At 43.0% G+C, this 14,396-nt stretch overlaps 1 protein-coding gene across 10 annotated transcripts in view; it reads right to left on the reverse strand.

Annotated features, from left to right (window-relative positions):
- Positions 1-14,396, reverse strand: part of PPP6R3 (protein phosphatase 6 regulatory subunit 3) — a 126,578-nt gene that overhangs the window by 22,499 nt on the left and 89,683 nt on the right. For 6 of the 10 annotated variants that reach the window (XM_079928831.1, XM_079928836.1, XM_079928835.1 and 3 more), the window contains 4 exons: positions 8,320-8,406; positions 3,691-3,788; positions 1,724-1,778; positions 726-856 (listed from right to left, as the gene is read on the reverse strand). In XM_079928831.1, coding sequence (XP_079784957.1) covers positions 726-856; positions 1,724-1,778; positions 3,691-3,788; positions 8,320-8,406 — 371 coding nt within the window. The remainder of the gene's footprint in view (positions 1-725; positions 857-1,723; positions 1,779-3,690; positions 3,789-8,319; positions 8,407-14,396) is intronic. The other 4 variants (XM_079928830.1, XM_079928832.1, XM_079928834.1 and 1 more) reach the window with 4 other exon arrangements.

Consider the following 14,396-nt stretch of genomic DNA (forward strand, 5'->3'; position numbering starts at 1 on the left):
TCTCCCGCTGCGGAGCACAGGCTCCGGACACACAGGCTCAGCGGCCACGGCTCACGGGCCCAGCCGCTCTGCGGCATGTGGGATCTTCCCGGACCGGGGCACGAACCTGTGTCCCCTGCATCAGCAGGCGGACTCTCAAGCACTGCGCCACCAGGGAAGCCCAGGCCTTATTTTTTTATCCAGTCTGACAAGCTCTGCATTGTAACTGGGGTTTCTGGATAGAGTGAATTTTAAAAATGAGGGGGAGAGGGGAGAGACTGGGTTGATCCCAGTGGGTATCAAATGACATGACTCTGTCTCCCCAAGTTAAATTAACTTTTAGAAACAACTTTTCCCTTCCCCGGGGAAACTTTCAGTCTTTTGTAAGAAACAACACATAACTCAGCTGCTGCTCTTATTACTGGTAAGGGACCGTTTACTCAAAGCACGATATGACTACATTCCTCAGCATCACTTGCCAATAAGAACTGGCTGTGTCACAACATTTCATGAACTATGTCTAAACACTTCGAGTGTTTTCAAGTAGATTACCTTGATTTGTTCACACTGCACACAAGTGCAGTGGCACCAACTCACATCAATTTACAAGGGCATTTCTGATCGTGACAAAAGCACTGATCTCTAGGTCAAACATATATGTTTGGAGAGGTTACAATGTACGTCTCCTAATAATCATTTGCCTTATGCACTGGACACTATTACTACTATAACGAACTCTCTTTCACCTTGATCGTCTTTGGGATTCTGGTGTAAATGCAATGTGTTTTTCCTCCCAGATATCTTCCTCATCAGAGCCACCATCATCAAACTGCTGTATTCTTTCCTTACAACATGCTTCAAATAAGGCAATATTTCCCTACATAAAAATGAGAGAGAGAAAATCAATTTTAAAATCAAGTTATTTTCCGCAAAAGTTACCAATGTAAATCATCTTCTTCTATATCCTTAAAAAAAAAACTGTGTCTATCACATACACCAAGATAAAATGTAAGCATCTAATGTCAGCTTCTGTGTAAGTAGCAACGCAAAGTTCCCCCCAAAAGACTGGCTTCAAAACTAGCATACAAGAAACTGAGACTGTCTACATATACTCACTTTCATCTGGTGAAAGCACCATTTTAATTCTAAGAGCCTCCCTGGCCCACCTACCTAAGATGCAGCCCAGACCTACCCTAACACAAAGATCTCTTCTTTTACCGGGCCAGCTAAGCAGTGACGAGTGTCATGGTCCAATCGGTTAGTTTCTAACTTATCACAACAGCAGATAAACCACTGGTCTCTCATGTTAAGTGACATAAAAATCAACATTGTGCCCATTAAAATGACACTAATCCTGTGTCAATCTGCTGATGTGGTTGACTTGGCGTTTCAGAACCGCCTGGCGATGAGAGGCTGGCCCTGATCTAGCCCAAGTTTCGCTCCTGGTGACATTCAGCAGATGTAAGAGGCAGAAGGCTGGAGTCAAACAGCAGTCTTTGAAGCTCAATATCTACACTGGTTTTATTAGCCCTGTCACATCTTAAACCAGGGTTGCAAATTCACATGCCCACAGGGGCCAGGCAGGTCATGTGAGTGGCTGAAGTCACAGCAATCTGAGACAAAGTTTCCTAGGGCGTAGGGGTCCCAGTGCACACAGCTCTTGCAGGCAGGCTCTGAGAGAACCCCATTCCCACTTGTCCATCTCACGTATGGCTTGTTACTCGCGACAGGCCTTAATACTTACACTTTCATTTGTGTTGAGAGTGAAGTTGATGTCTGATACCCGATCAAAAGAAACACTGTAAACAAAATATAAGTGCAAGAATAGTTAATTATCTATAGACTCAGAAACAGTATTTGTGAAATTCTCCAAATGTAAAATATTTACACTATCATTAAAATCTCTGTTAAGTAACAACAAACAAACTCTGCTTGCATTAAATGATACCTCCTCCCTTGGTATAAGGAATTTACACAGGATGGGAAGGCTGGAATGGAAGCCTCTTGCGACATAATAAACGCACCCTCGAAGCCTTCCTATAGAAGATTTTTAACATCCACGGTAGAAACCATGGTTCCATGGGCCATACTTCATAACCCCAAAAAGGTTATTTGCAAAGAAGAAATAGGTCAAAGCACGAAAAAGGTCACAGAAGCTGTCAGACCCTGAACTTTCTCCAGGTAGAGTCAAATTCATACATAAAACACAGATACCCCTGAAATCTTATGCTATAATATGGCATAGTTAGGCAGAAAGTAGGGAGTAAAAGAATTCAGAGCCTATTAAACAATTTTTGAGTAGGTGGGACTATTTTATAATCCTTAAAAGATCTGTTCTCATCAAACATCATTCCAAATACCCAATACAAATTCTAAAGAGACTATGGATTCCTAACTAGTAACTTTTTTTTTTTTTTTTTTTGGCGGTACACGGGCCTCTCTCACTGTCGTGGTCCCTCCCGCCACGGAGCACAGGCCCTGGACGCGCAGGCCCAGCAGCCACGGCCCACGGGCTCAGCCGCCCCGCAGCATGCGGGATCCTCCTGGACCAGGGCATGAACCCATGTCCCCTGCACCGGGAGGTGGACTCTCAACCGCTGCGCCACCAGGGAAGGCCCTAACTAGTCACTCTTAATAAATGAGTCCAGACAGACAAATGCTGAGATGCCACATGGGGGAACTTGCGGGTTCTGGTGTGAGCGCTCCTGGGGTACAGACACAAACACCGAGTCCTTGCTCTTTCTGGATTTAAATGAGCCGATTCTTAGGGCAGCTGACAGCCTTCAACTACTGCTCTACTTACAGTGGAGCCTCCAGGCCCCTGTGCCAACACAGCATGTTGTCTGGCACAATTAGAGTGTGATGGAAAGTCTTTTAGCTTCTCACCTGCCATAAACTGCAACTTATGACAAACAACAGCCTCCACTGGCTGTAGTTCAACCAACTACTGAGCATCTACTGCTAGTGGGGAACCCTGAGAGATGCTGGGTGTTGGTGACCATCATCAGGGAGCCCCTGTGAGAGAGAAGTTGGCTGGTGAGCTGTAACACCCCTCTTGTAAATACTTCATTTATAAATACCTCTCATTTCCCAAGGTCAGATGCTAGAACAGTTGTTTTCATTTCTGTGGATGGCCCACACATCTTCTATCCATTAATTCTGCACATTACCAGTAATCCCCATTTCTATGCTCCTCTTTCCCTGACTGCAGAATGAATGAACTTACGGCCTGGCTCTCGGGCGGAAAAGCCCCAACTCTGCCTTCTGGTGAGTCAGCTAGAGAAAATACACGTGGGGTAGAGCTGCTCAGCCATAATATGATACCCCATTCACTGTGCGCTGTAAGAGAACCACACCTGCTCAAGCCAGGTAACCAGGTAACTGACATAGGGATTAACTACTTTAGATGATGTGACCTAGCACTAAAACCTCAAAGAGGAGAACAATGACTTGAGTTCCTACACCTAATACAAATAAACCTCTGTGAAAGATGTCAAGTCCAAGGGCAAGCCTGCTCTGTGGGAGTGACATTCTATTCCTACATGTTGTCTGGGTGCTTCAGGCTGATAGGTTGGAACTAAAGGAACACTTGGAGGGCAGGTTCCTCCCAACTCACGAATGCAAAAGGGTTCCAAGAATCCAGGAGAACCAGAACGTCTCACAAAGAGCAGGAGTGTAGGAGACAGTTATGCAAACAGAAGACATACTCACTTGCCAATGTCATCTTGATCTGCAAACTTCTCATCGTTGAAGCCAAACTGGTCAATAAAATTGGACGTCATTTGTTGCATCTGATAATCAGAAAAGGCCTGGCAACCCCAGGACCAGTGACAGTGATATAATGATTCTAATGACATTCTACATACTATTTGCTCATTTGTTTTCCAGAAATCATCTTATTTATATAGCCATAGGGCCTAAAAAGTTGGTGTGTTTTTCTAAAAAAAAAAAAATCAAATAATTTCAGACACGATTTACCCCAAAAAGGAAATGTTTGGAATTTGGTCCATAAATTATTCTAATGCACATGTCATGTAAGAAATGTTTAAGTGACCACTGACCTCTATTCCAAATTATCTTTAGAGAGAGGTTTGGGTCTAGTTCAAAAGCGTGATCAAGTGACATGTGACAGTCTGAAATTATAAGGTGTATCAGTCACCTCTGAACACAACCAACCTTATCTTAAGATCCAACCAATGGTAACCACCCACCCTCCCTCTTTGCATCTCCCCACCCACAGTCCACTACAGCAACATGGCACCAGAGGAAAAATGACTAATAATCACAATCACAATCCTACAACACAATGTTCAGGGACACTTCATTTTCTTAAAAAAAAGATTTAAGGCTCAGAGGCTAGGAAGAGTAGAAAAGTAACTACTATCCTACCTACCTTAGAGAGAGGACAGAAAGTTATAACACTGATCCAAAATCACTCTGAAAAGCCTACAACACTGAAAGACCCATGCAGGAGTCGGCTCTTGTTTACTACACCGTTTCTAGAGAGCACCAGGCTCACTTGGGTTCTCTTAGGCAAGAAAGGGGGAATGTTAAAGCGGACTCCACAAAAATGTTGCTATTCTAATTTCAAACAACAAGCAGGCCCGGGGGAACAAGCGAGGTCAGCAAACGTGTTCCATGTTCTCAATCAGGAGTAAAGAACAGATGAAGATATGCAAGTGCCACTCCTCACTCTGCCCCGAGCAATAAATATGGAGACAAATAACGTGCGTGCTGCCCACGGACAGAGCTGTGTACGGACCTCGCGGAGGCACAAGCAGCAGCTGGCAGCTGAACTAAAAGCGTCGCTCCTGAGGCCACTACTGGGAAGGCCAAGTTCTCCTCGGTTCTCCATTTGAGCAGAGCCCACGGACTCTACCCTGCAGACAAACACTGCAGAAATGCCTCTGCCGTTAATTCCTGATTATTCATTCTGGTGGCAGGGAATTATGGCATGGATAATCCAAATAGTGGATAATTTAAAAATAAACCTTATATTTGGCTTTGGAAGGCATCTTTTCCTTAGGTCTAAAAAATGCTGCATCTAGTTTACCGAGAACCTAAAACCTCACTTTTCTCTACCTCGATACCCACCACCCCTCTGTTCACTCTCACACTTTCCCGCTGCTCCCTTCCTTGCCCAAAGAGACAATACTACATGAGCACATGAGCACTTGGAGCCAGCCCCCCAGGGGTGCATTTGGTAAGGCACACCAAAGCTGTGGGAGTTTGGGTGAAAGCAGAACGGTAGGGACAAGTTCTGGGAGGCTGGGCTGAGTTTTGGACATACGAATATAAAATATGTAAGTAGAAAGAAACCAACTTGTCTGAATTGCTTTATCTTTTATAAGGTATGACGCATGGTTGGTAGCTTCAAAGGTGTGGCAAAGAATCACGAAGTCCTTCTTCCGAGCAGGCAGTATAAGCCAGGCTCTGAGTTTATTGACAGATTAGAAATTTGGTTGTACAAGGGGAAAAGGTCCTTTTCAACTGTTTTGATTCTTTTTTTTTCTTCTTTTTCTTTAAATGTTTTATACTTCTAGAGATCATACTGTAAATCTTTTGGGTGTAAAAGGGAAGAAATATTCCCAAAAGTGTTCCTTTAAATGCTTCATAATACTTTAAATGCTTCATAACAGAATGCAAATACTAAGTGTATTATAAATACATGTGTGAATGCATACATGTACAAACATATAGATACATACACAGATACACATAAACATGCACACACATATTTGCATTGTCTCTCTTCATCTATGGAGGGAGATATATAGCTGCTGACAGACACAGCCTCCACGTAGTAAGGCAGAGGAAAAGAAAACCAACAAACCGTAGTCATCATTAGCTCTGAGTCTACTGTAGCTTCTAGGAAGATAAAGCCAGCAAAGAACTTAGGTCTCAAGTCTGATTTTGACTAATAAAGCCATCGAGGCTTACTAAACCCACATAAGTGAGGACTGCTACTGTATTCTATTTGAAGCTTTAGAAAAGTGTTTTGGACTCTGAGAAATCCAAATCTGGAAAGCACCATACAGTTGTGCGATTATTAAAAACTTTTAGTTATGCAAAAAAGGGAAAAAAAAAAAACCCCACACGTCTCAGAACTGTCATCCTGGCCAAAGCCAGGGACTGTTCAAGTCACTGAGAAGGGAGCCCACCACTTTCTTAAGTAAATCTCTTGGGTGGACCCACCCGGGCAACAGAAAGTCCCCGTCCACAGACCTGATGGCCTATGAACAAGCCTGTTGAGGACGGGGGCAGCGGGAGTGGTGTCCATCCTTGGCAGCCAGCCCTAGTTCTTCAGACACCACACGAGGAAGACCTCCTCACCCTTTACCCTGTGAGGCAGCCTTAGGAGGAGGAAGAGTCAAGCTCCGGAGGTGAGGAAACCAGAAGGGGCACCAAAGCTGTGAGCACGCCCCGAGCCAAGTATGGCCCCCCCAAGTCTGTTAAGTGAGCTGCCCTAAGCTCTCTGTACTCGAGCATTAGCAACAGATCTAACTTTAAATGTGAATGAGAACCTCAAATTGATATATATAAACTGATTTGATTATAAAGGAGACCAGCATGAAATTCTTACATTAACCTAGATTTGTATTCTTAAATTCAGAAAAAAATGCTTTGGAGTATGTTTATTTTCAAAATGATCCATGACTGGTGTATAGTTTAAACATGCAAAGAAAAGTTTACTGGAAGGCTGTCAATCAGAAAAGAGTAATTATTCTTCCTCCTTTTAGAGGGTTACATAAAGTGGATAAAACCCACAGGTACAGCAGCCTGGTGTTAAGGCAGTTTGGTGACTGGGCTTGCTTTATATGCACATCAGCAGTCAAAGCAAAAAAAACGTTAGAAAATTCTCCCCAGAAAAGCTATGACCCTGTAACCAGATTTCAAGAGATGTAAGGGAATCCACTTTCCTGGTACCAAAATGTCACCAGTACCCGATTAAATCAGTTGCCCGGAAGTTCCGAGTTTATTAGCTTATTTACAAATAGATGTTTAAGGGCATTCTTTTTCTTAAAGCTATTCGCCAGATCAAAATCATCTTGAAAATGTACACTGTACACCATCAATTTTCTTTGTAGGGGTGGAGCAATGTGTAGCACTGGGGTTCAGACCAGGACGAGGGGACTAATTCAACACTGCCCAGGCGCTCCAGGGTCGGGCAAGGATTGCTCAAAGGCACGAGGGCTCACAGTGAGCCAGCTGGGCCTACGGGGTGGCCACTGCTGCCGGACAGCAAGCCAAGGTGAGAGGTGGCAATGAGGCCCTGCTGCTTGACAGCTCCCCGCCTCTCTCCTCGGGAGGCTGGCTTCCAAAGGGCAGTGTCAAGAATCAAGAGAAGCCTGCCAGCCACCAAAACGCTACCTCAGGCCTAGCCTGAATACATGAATGTTAAATTGCCTTAGTACCAAACCAAGAAACTGCTTAGCTCAACCTACACCAGAGTGTGTCAAGTCTACTTGGACACCGAAAGGCAAGGCCAGCATAAGCATCAGAAGCTTTATCCTGGCCTTGGTAAAAGGGGCTTAAAGATGGAGAAAAAAGAAGCTAAGCAACATTCAGTGCCAGGTGGGAAGGTGACTACGTCAATTCCATTGCCACACCAAATCAACTGACAGGCCAAGACCTGGTCCTGACTAAGGGTAACTTCTTCATACGAAGAGCTGATAACTTTCAAAGGGGCTTCTCTATTTAGCTCCCGAGCCTGATACCCAGTGGAGACAGTGAAGTCATCCCTCGCCTCCCCAGGAGCCACCAATGGATGAGAAACCAGCACATTTATTTCTATATCCTGCTCCCTCCCCAACAAAGACCACCAGCAGCTGATAAAAGCGATGAATTTGGGAACAGGAGGACAGGGTGGCCATGAATTACTTCAATTACAACTTAACTTAGATGTCACTACACAATTTGAAGATACTGGAAACATGTAAGCCATCTGGGGTTCAGGGATATTGTGAAAGTTACTTTCACTGACGTTGAACAAGTCTTCGTATTCTTATCCACAGACCTGCAGGAACTGTCTACTGTGCAGGTCTGCATAATGAGCATGTCTGAGGCGCTTACTGAACTGTTCAGTTCATTCACATCTCCTGAAAATTTACCGGACTCATCATTATTATCAGATCTGAAGAAACATTCCCTGGAATTACAATCAACATAAACCTTCCTCTCATGTACCCAACGCTTCCTCTTTTAAATGTCTTTGCCTAGCTAACAGGTTAACCCCAAATCACAACCTAATGCATGTCTCACTCCAACGCTGATTCACAAATGGCAACTAAACTAAGCATTTAAAATAAAACAAAAAGCAAAACTTTAGGCATGACTCACTTGCTGCAAAGAAGAATCCTGTGAGAAACCCGTTTCTTTAAAGTCAATTTCATCATCACTGGATGAATGAATATGGCAGGTTGTAACCTATATGCATAGAAATGTAAAAAACTATTTAACAGAGAAAAGTTTTGGACATTTGTATCAGCATTTTTACGGAAAAATCACATTTAGTTTTTCTCTCAATGTGTTAACAACAGCAGGAACAAAAATAAGTAACAGCTAAGTTGTAATAAATCCACCCAGTAATTCAAGGGTACACTTCACTCAGCCAGACGGTTTGGCTACCTGTCCTTCTGCTGCCCACCTGTGGTTACTTCACTCATGATTAACAGCACCAGAAAGCATGTGAGAGCTGTGGTACTCCATTTAAGTGATTTTGGTAAAAGGGAAGGAAGAAGTTAATGGCTCAGATAAAATATAGAAATAATTAAATATGCCAAGCCTGAAGGGTAAAGTTGCAATTCCCAGGGATCACTAATGAGCCACTAGAAAGGTCAGGTTTAAATACAACCATTTCACTTTAAATTCTTGCATTTCTTGCCCATTCTAAGAAAAGCATTGTTCATAAATGCTAAATATGACTTAGGTCAGTAGTCCCCTGCTCATTACAAGACCCCAAGTCTTCTGCCACTTAAAACGTAACCCCCTGCCCTCACAACTTAAAACCAACTCACATTAATAAGCAAAAGCATAAACACGAACTGCTCACCAATTCATGGTAAGTGATTTTTATTAATTCACAAATGTATTAACAATTAGAAATGAAGATATACAAATGGCTAAGCACCACACTAATGACAGTAATTGCTCTACAGCAAGTAATAAAAATGAACAGTCTGTAAAATTCTAAGAACAAGCACTATACTTCTAAGGGTAACTTACACTGTATTTTCTGAGTTATTCGTCCCGTACTTTTTGTAGAAGTGTTCTGGGCAGAGAGCACTGTCCTTGGGGGAGACACAAGCAGCCGTTACCTGCCAGCCCTTGAAGCTGTGCCTAGAAGCCTAGAGTTATAGACACCAGCCTGGTTTGCTTTGTGATGTTCCAACACTGATTCAAGAAGCCCAAAGTAGAATCCAACTGAGTTTGTATGTGGTATGGCTTATGAAATTCTGAATAAATCACTGCCTGAATAAAATTAATCTCTTTTCCCTTTGTCTGGCTATCTTTGGTGAAGATACTGAGTAAAAGTGAATAACCCAGTGTTTCCAATTAATTCCCTCTCTATCCTCCCTAAAGTATAGAGAAAGCATTAACACTAATTTTGAATCTGGTCTGATGAAATCAAAGGCAGAATTTGTGATCAATGAAGGGAACCTGCTTGAGTCAACTGTGGCTTTAGCAAGCTGGTGGGAAAGATATGGGGGTGAGGGTGTTCCACAAGAGCCCAGCCAGGATGCAGAAAGGAGGTGGTGGAATACTGCTTGGTCATGGCAGCTGGCACCTTGCAGGGCAACTGCAGTCAAGAGCAGGTCAAGCTGTCCCACTGCAGTGGATTTAGGAGCTTCGGGCAACTTGGCTGGCCAGTACAAGAATCATATTAAGCCCATGTGTGTTGTAGGGGTGCAGCACCACGGGGGGCGGGGAGGGCACAAAAACAGAAGACAATTCAAAGAGCAAGCTCGGTGAACTAGAGAGGAAAAGAAGGAGCTGACTACTCCTAGTATGTCTTGTTTAAGTTCAAAAAGGATATAATGTGTCCTCATTCATACTTTTTGCTACAAAATAAGATTTTATCAGGTCATTAATTAAAATAAGCAACTAGCTTTTGTTGAGCAACTACTATGTGCCAGACACTGTGACCCCCTTATATATTCTCCTTAACTTGTATCCTCAAAGCAATTAATTTTTTCCTCCAAAAAGAAACTACTGTTTTACCAAGTTATTATTAATAATAACACAATGCCTGCACACCTTCTCAATTATGTTTTTAAAAGATGTGGGGACTCTGATCCTACCTACACCATACCCAGTCTGAAATCGTTATTAATAAAATGAGCTAAAAGATCGTTTAATTTACCTACAGGGGAAAACTTGTTCATCTCAGTCCCTGATCTAAGCTTCCAAAACACACCCCTTTTGAGGCATCTTCAGCTCAGGAAATGCCTCTTTCATTCCTCTTCTTCCAGCTAAAATCTTAGTCATCTTGTTTCTTCTGTCTCACCCACATCTGTCCATTCTACTGTCAAAATGGAACCTAAAATCCCATCACTTCTCATCAAGTCTATTATCACCTCCTTAGTGGAAAGTTTCTCCCTCGTCTGGATTAACACTATATTAGGCATCTAACCAGTGTCCCTGCCTCGACCTTTTGTCCCACTATAGTCTATACTCAATCCAACAGCCACAATGATCTTTTAAATCATTACAGGATTTTAAATCACTGACATCAAATCGTGTCACTTTTTATTTAGTTCCAAACCTAACGGTTTCATCTCATTAAGATCACAACCCCAGGAGCCTGCCGTGAAGCTGCATGAGATCTGGCCCGCAGAACCTCTAAATCTCTCCTCCCATTCTCTCCCTGGCCCGCTCTGATACAGCCACGCGGGCGCTGTGCCGGTCTCTGCACTCGCTCTTCCTGCCCCACTTCCCTCCAGCCTCTACACAAACGTTCTCCATGGCGTCTTCCTAGACCACCTAATTCTAAATTGCACATCTGCCCAAAACACTCCCCGACTCCCTCCCCCGAGTTTACCCTCCATCTGTTTACCCATCTCCACTGAGGCACGGATTTTTGCCAATCTTGTTTAGTGCAATATCCACAGTGTCCAGCACACAGCAGCCCCTCAAATATTTCACGAATACTAGTAAATCACTAAATGAGAATACAGAATCATAACTTTAAAAAAAGTAACAAGTACATAAGAACATTCTTGCCAAGCAAGATGCATTCTAAGTAAACTATACTCTTGAAGCTGCAGTGAAAAAAAAAGCTTTTGAGTTGTTACCTTCTTTCATAATAAAATTTCAGTTTTATTAACTGTCTTTAAAAGAAAAAGCAAATAAGAGTTTTCTTCATCTTGGCTGATTAGGTTGCTAGGAGAATCCTAAGTATGACTTGATAACTGGTAACCTGATAACTGGTAACCTCCAGTGAAAAGTGGAAGCTACAGACACTTGCTCCTTGCTGCACGTGGTCCCACTGTGGACCCCCAGCACTTACATGACCTGGGGATGGTTAGAAATGCAAACCCTCAGACGTTCCACCTTGACCTGCTGGATCTCCAGGCAATCCATACATGCATGTTTGTATTACTCTACACAACCTCCATAAACTACCTCAACCTTAAAAAAAAGATCCTCACCCTTGGAGAGGCAGGCCGAGAATGAAAGAAACTCAATCTTCCAAAGTCAGTACAGAAACATTGCCTACGTTATCTAAATTTCCTGTATCTAAATCCTTACCAATTTTTACAGTTTGGGGGCTTAGTCAAAACAATGCGGCCTCTGGATATAATTAAAACACCAAATTTTACTCATGATAAACTCCCAACATAAAAACATAAGCAGTATATGAATCTCTTGTTCATATACTTTGGCATGACGGGGTCAGAAGATTAAAGTACTTCAAAGATCTCAGAGAGAAGGTAATTCAAATGTTGCCCTAGAAGTGATAGGAGCTGGAAGACAGATGTTGCCCTAGAAGATGGCAGGAGCCTGGGGCTGGCACAGCTTATCCTACATAACCGAGCAAGTCCTCAGGCCCACAGCCAGTAGAATAGGTGAGTGTTTGCTGTATAAACAAACGAATCCTGGCTGTGGCTAGAAAATAAAGAACAGGCCAGGGCAAGCTAACAATGCACTAACTCAAGCATTTGGTGCTGAACTACTAGTTGACCCAAGTCCTATGAATATACCTGAAATAATTCCCAGAGAGGTATCTGAGCCATCATCCTAAAACCAACTAAGTCAGGGCAGTGTATCTAATCTATCTATTTGGGGAGGGAGGTAGGGAATAAGCAATGTACTATTTAACTGCCAATTTCAGTGATGAGTATGCCTGAAGCAATTAGAAGGGAATGCTTTTATTTGGACTTTGCACTACATGACTTAGTGGGCATGACATTTCTGTATGACATTTTTGCAAGGGCAACACCCACTGCACGTACCAAACTGTGTTTATAATAATATTCACAACAGCACATTTTCCCTGGAACATGTGGGATATAGCCTGAAACATTCTGGGCAGAAAATGAAGAGCCTGGAGGCTACAGTTCAACTCTCCTTGGCGGCCCAGGATTAATGTATAAGGATCCTTAAAACTTGGAATACCCATATCCCTAAAAATACTACAAAGCAAAATTCCCTATTAGAAGGACTTAAGACTAAGTAGAGGTAGTATTTTAGTCCTGGGTATTTGAAACCAAGGAAGTGAAGAGCTCCTGAGAGATCAACACAAAAGTCTCAAGAAACAACAAAAGCACAGAGTGGGGCTAAGTCAACAAAGGATATGAGCAATGCTAACAGGGCTCTATATATCTTACCACTTTTGCTATATAAGCGAACTTCTCCTTCTTTTGTTTTACTGTAGATTATCTATGTAGTCCAAGTATTACGGCAGAAAGTGCAATAGACAAAGGAGAACTGAGCTTCAATCAGCGTGATAGGTGGAGCCCGTGATGATTTTTTCCTTCAACACAGGTGTAAATGTATGTCTAGATGTGTCTGACCCAAAAGGGCTGTGCACTAATTATGCAGGGCAAGCCCACGCTCCTCTGTGTGGACATACATGACATTACACACAGTCACAGACTAGATAACTGACGGCATCGTGCAAAGTAGCTGAGTGCTACCTGAACTGCAATGAAAGTCCATCTTTATAAATATTTAAACTACTCACAAAAGAAATCTGCTTGAATTACCAAAGATAACTTTTTAAAAAAATCCTGATAACAACAAGTTTAACTGGACATTCTTTACTTCTACCTCTGAAGTCAATCAAAAGGCAATTTTTTTTAAAGCTTTAACTATTTTTTAATTAATTAATTAATTTTTGGCTGTGTTGGGTCTTCGTTTCTGCGCGAGGGCTTTCTCTAGTTGTGGCAAGTGGGGGCCACTCTTCATCACGGTGCGCGGGCCCCTCACTATCGCGGCCTCTCTTGTTGAGGAGCACGCGCAGGCTCAGTAGTTGTGGCTCACAGGCCCAGTTGCTCCGTGGCATGTGGGATCCTCCCAGACCAGGGCCTGAACCCGTGTCCCCTGCATTAGCAGGCAGATTCTCAACGACTGCGCCACCAGGGAAGCCCCAAAAGGCAATTTTTGACGAAGTTTCCCAAGCAAGATCAGAATTAATACGCCTATTTCTTTACGAATAAGAAACAAGGCAAAAATCCCCTTCAAGGAGACCACATTTCCTGCATTCTTAACAAGGAATCAATCTGGGAACCTCTAAAATTAAAAGGTTCAATTTAACAGTATGAGAGAACAATTTCACCCTACAATAAGACCCTGATGATCCAGAATTTTAACCAATTTGACTGGGGGGAAAGAAACAATGTACAGTGGGTAATACATTCATTAAAAGTTACTTAACCCTTCCTTGATCCCTCAGGGCTGTCAAAGTGAATGCCATTTCCTCTGTTGGGCTGTGACACCCTGCGACAATAAGGGCCACCAAATCTATTTTAACTAAATGTCCCTACACAGCTCCCTTTTTACAGTTCTCTCTCAACTTCATATTTCTTCCAACTCCTAATACCTAATAATTCTCTCACTATATCCACCTGAACAAGCCACCAACCTGTCAAGAGTCTGGAAAAAGATAACCAAACTTGTTAGACAATCTGCAAAGCAGGAGGCAACGGGCCCTTCGGGCGGGTGACGCAGGATGACTAGTGACCGCTCTGCAGCACCACCCCCACCCCATTTCTAGGCTCTGCTCTGAGCAGATAAGGCTGCCTAACAATCGAGGCGTTACTGTATATTAGAAATGCAAGACTGCGGCTGCTGAATTTCAAATACAGAATTAAATGCCTGACACACCTACTTCCATGTAGAGTCAAGGCCACCACCTCAACTATCAGCTGGCATGTGCTTGCAAAAGGAAATGCTTTTCCTTGAAAAGCAAAAGC

Source organism: Stenella coeruleoalba, assembly GCF_951394435.1.
Source record: "Stenella coeruleoalba genome assembly, chromosome: 8".
NCBI classification, from domain to species: domain Eukaryota; kingdom Metazoa; phylum Chordata; class Mammalia; order Artiodactyla; family Delphinidae; genus Stenella; species Stenella coeruleoalba.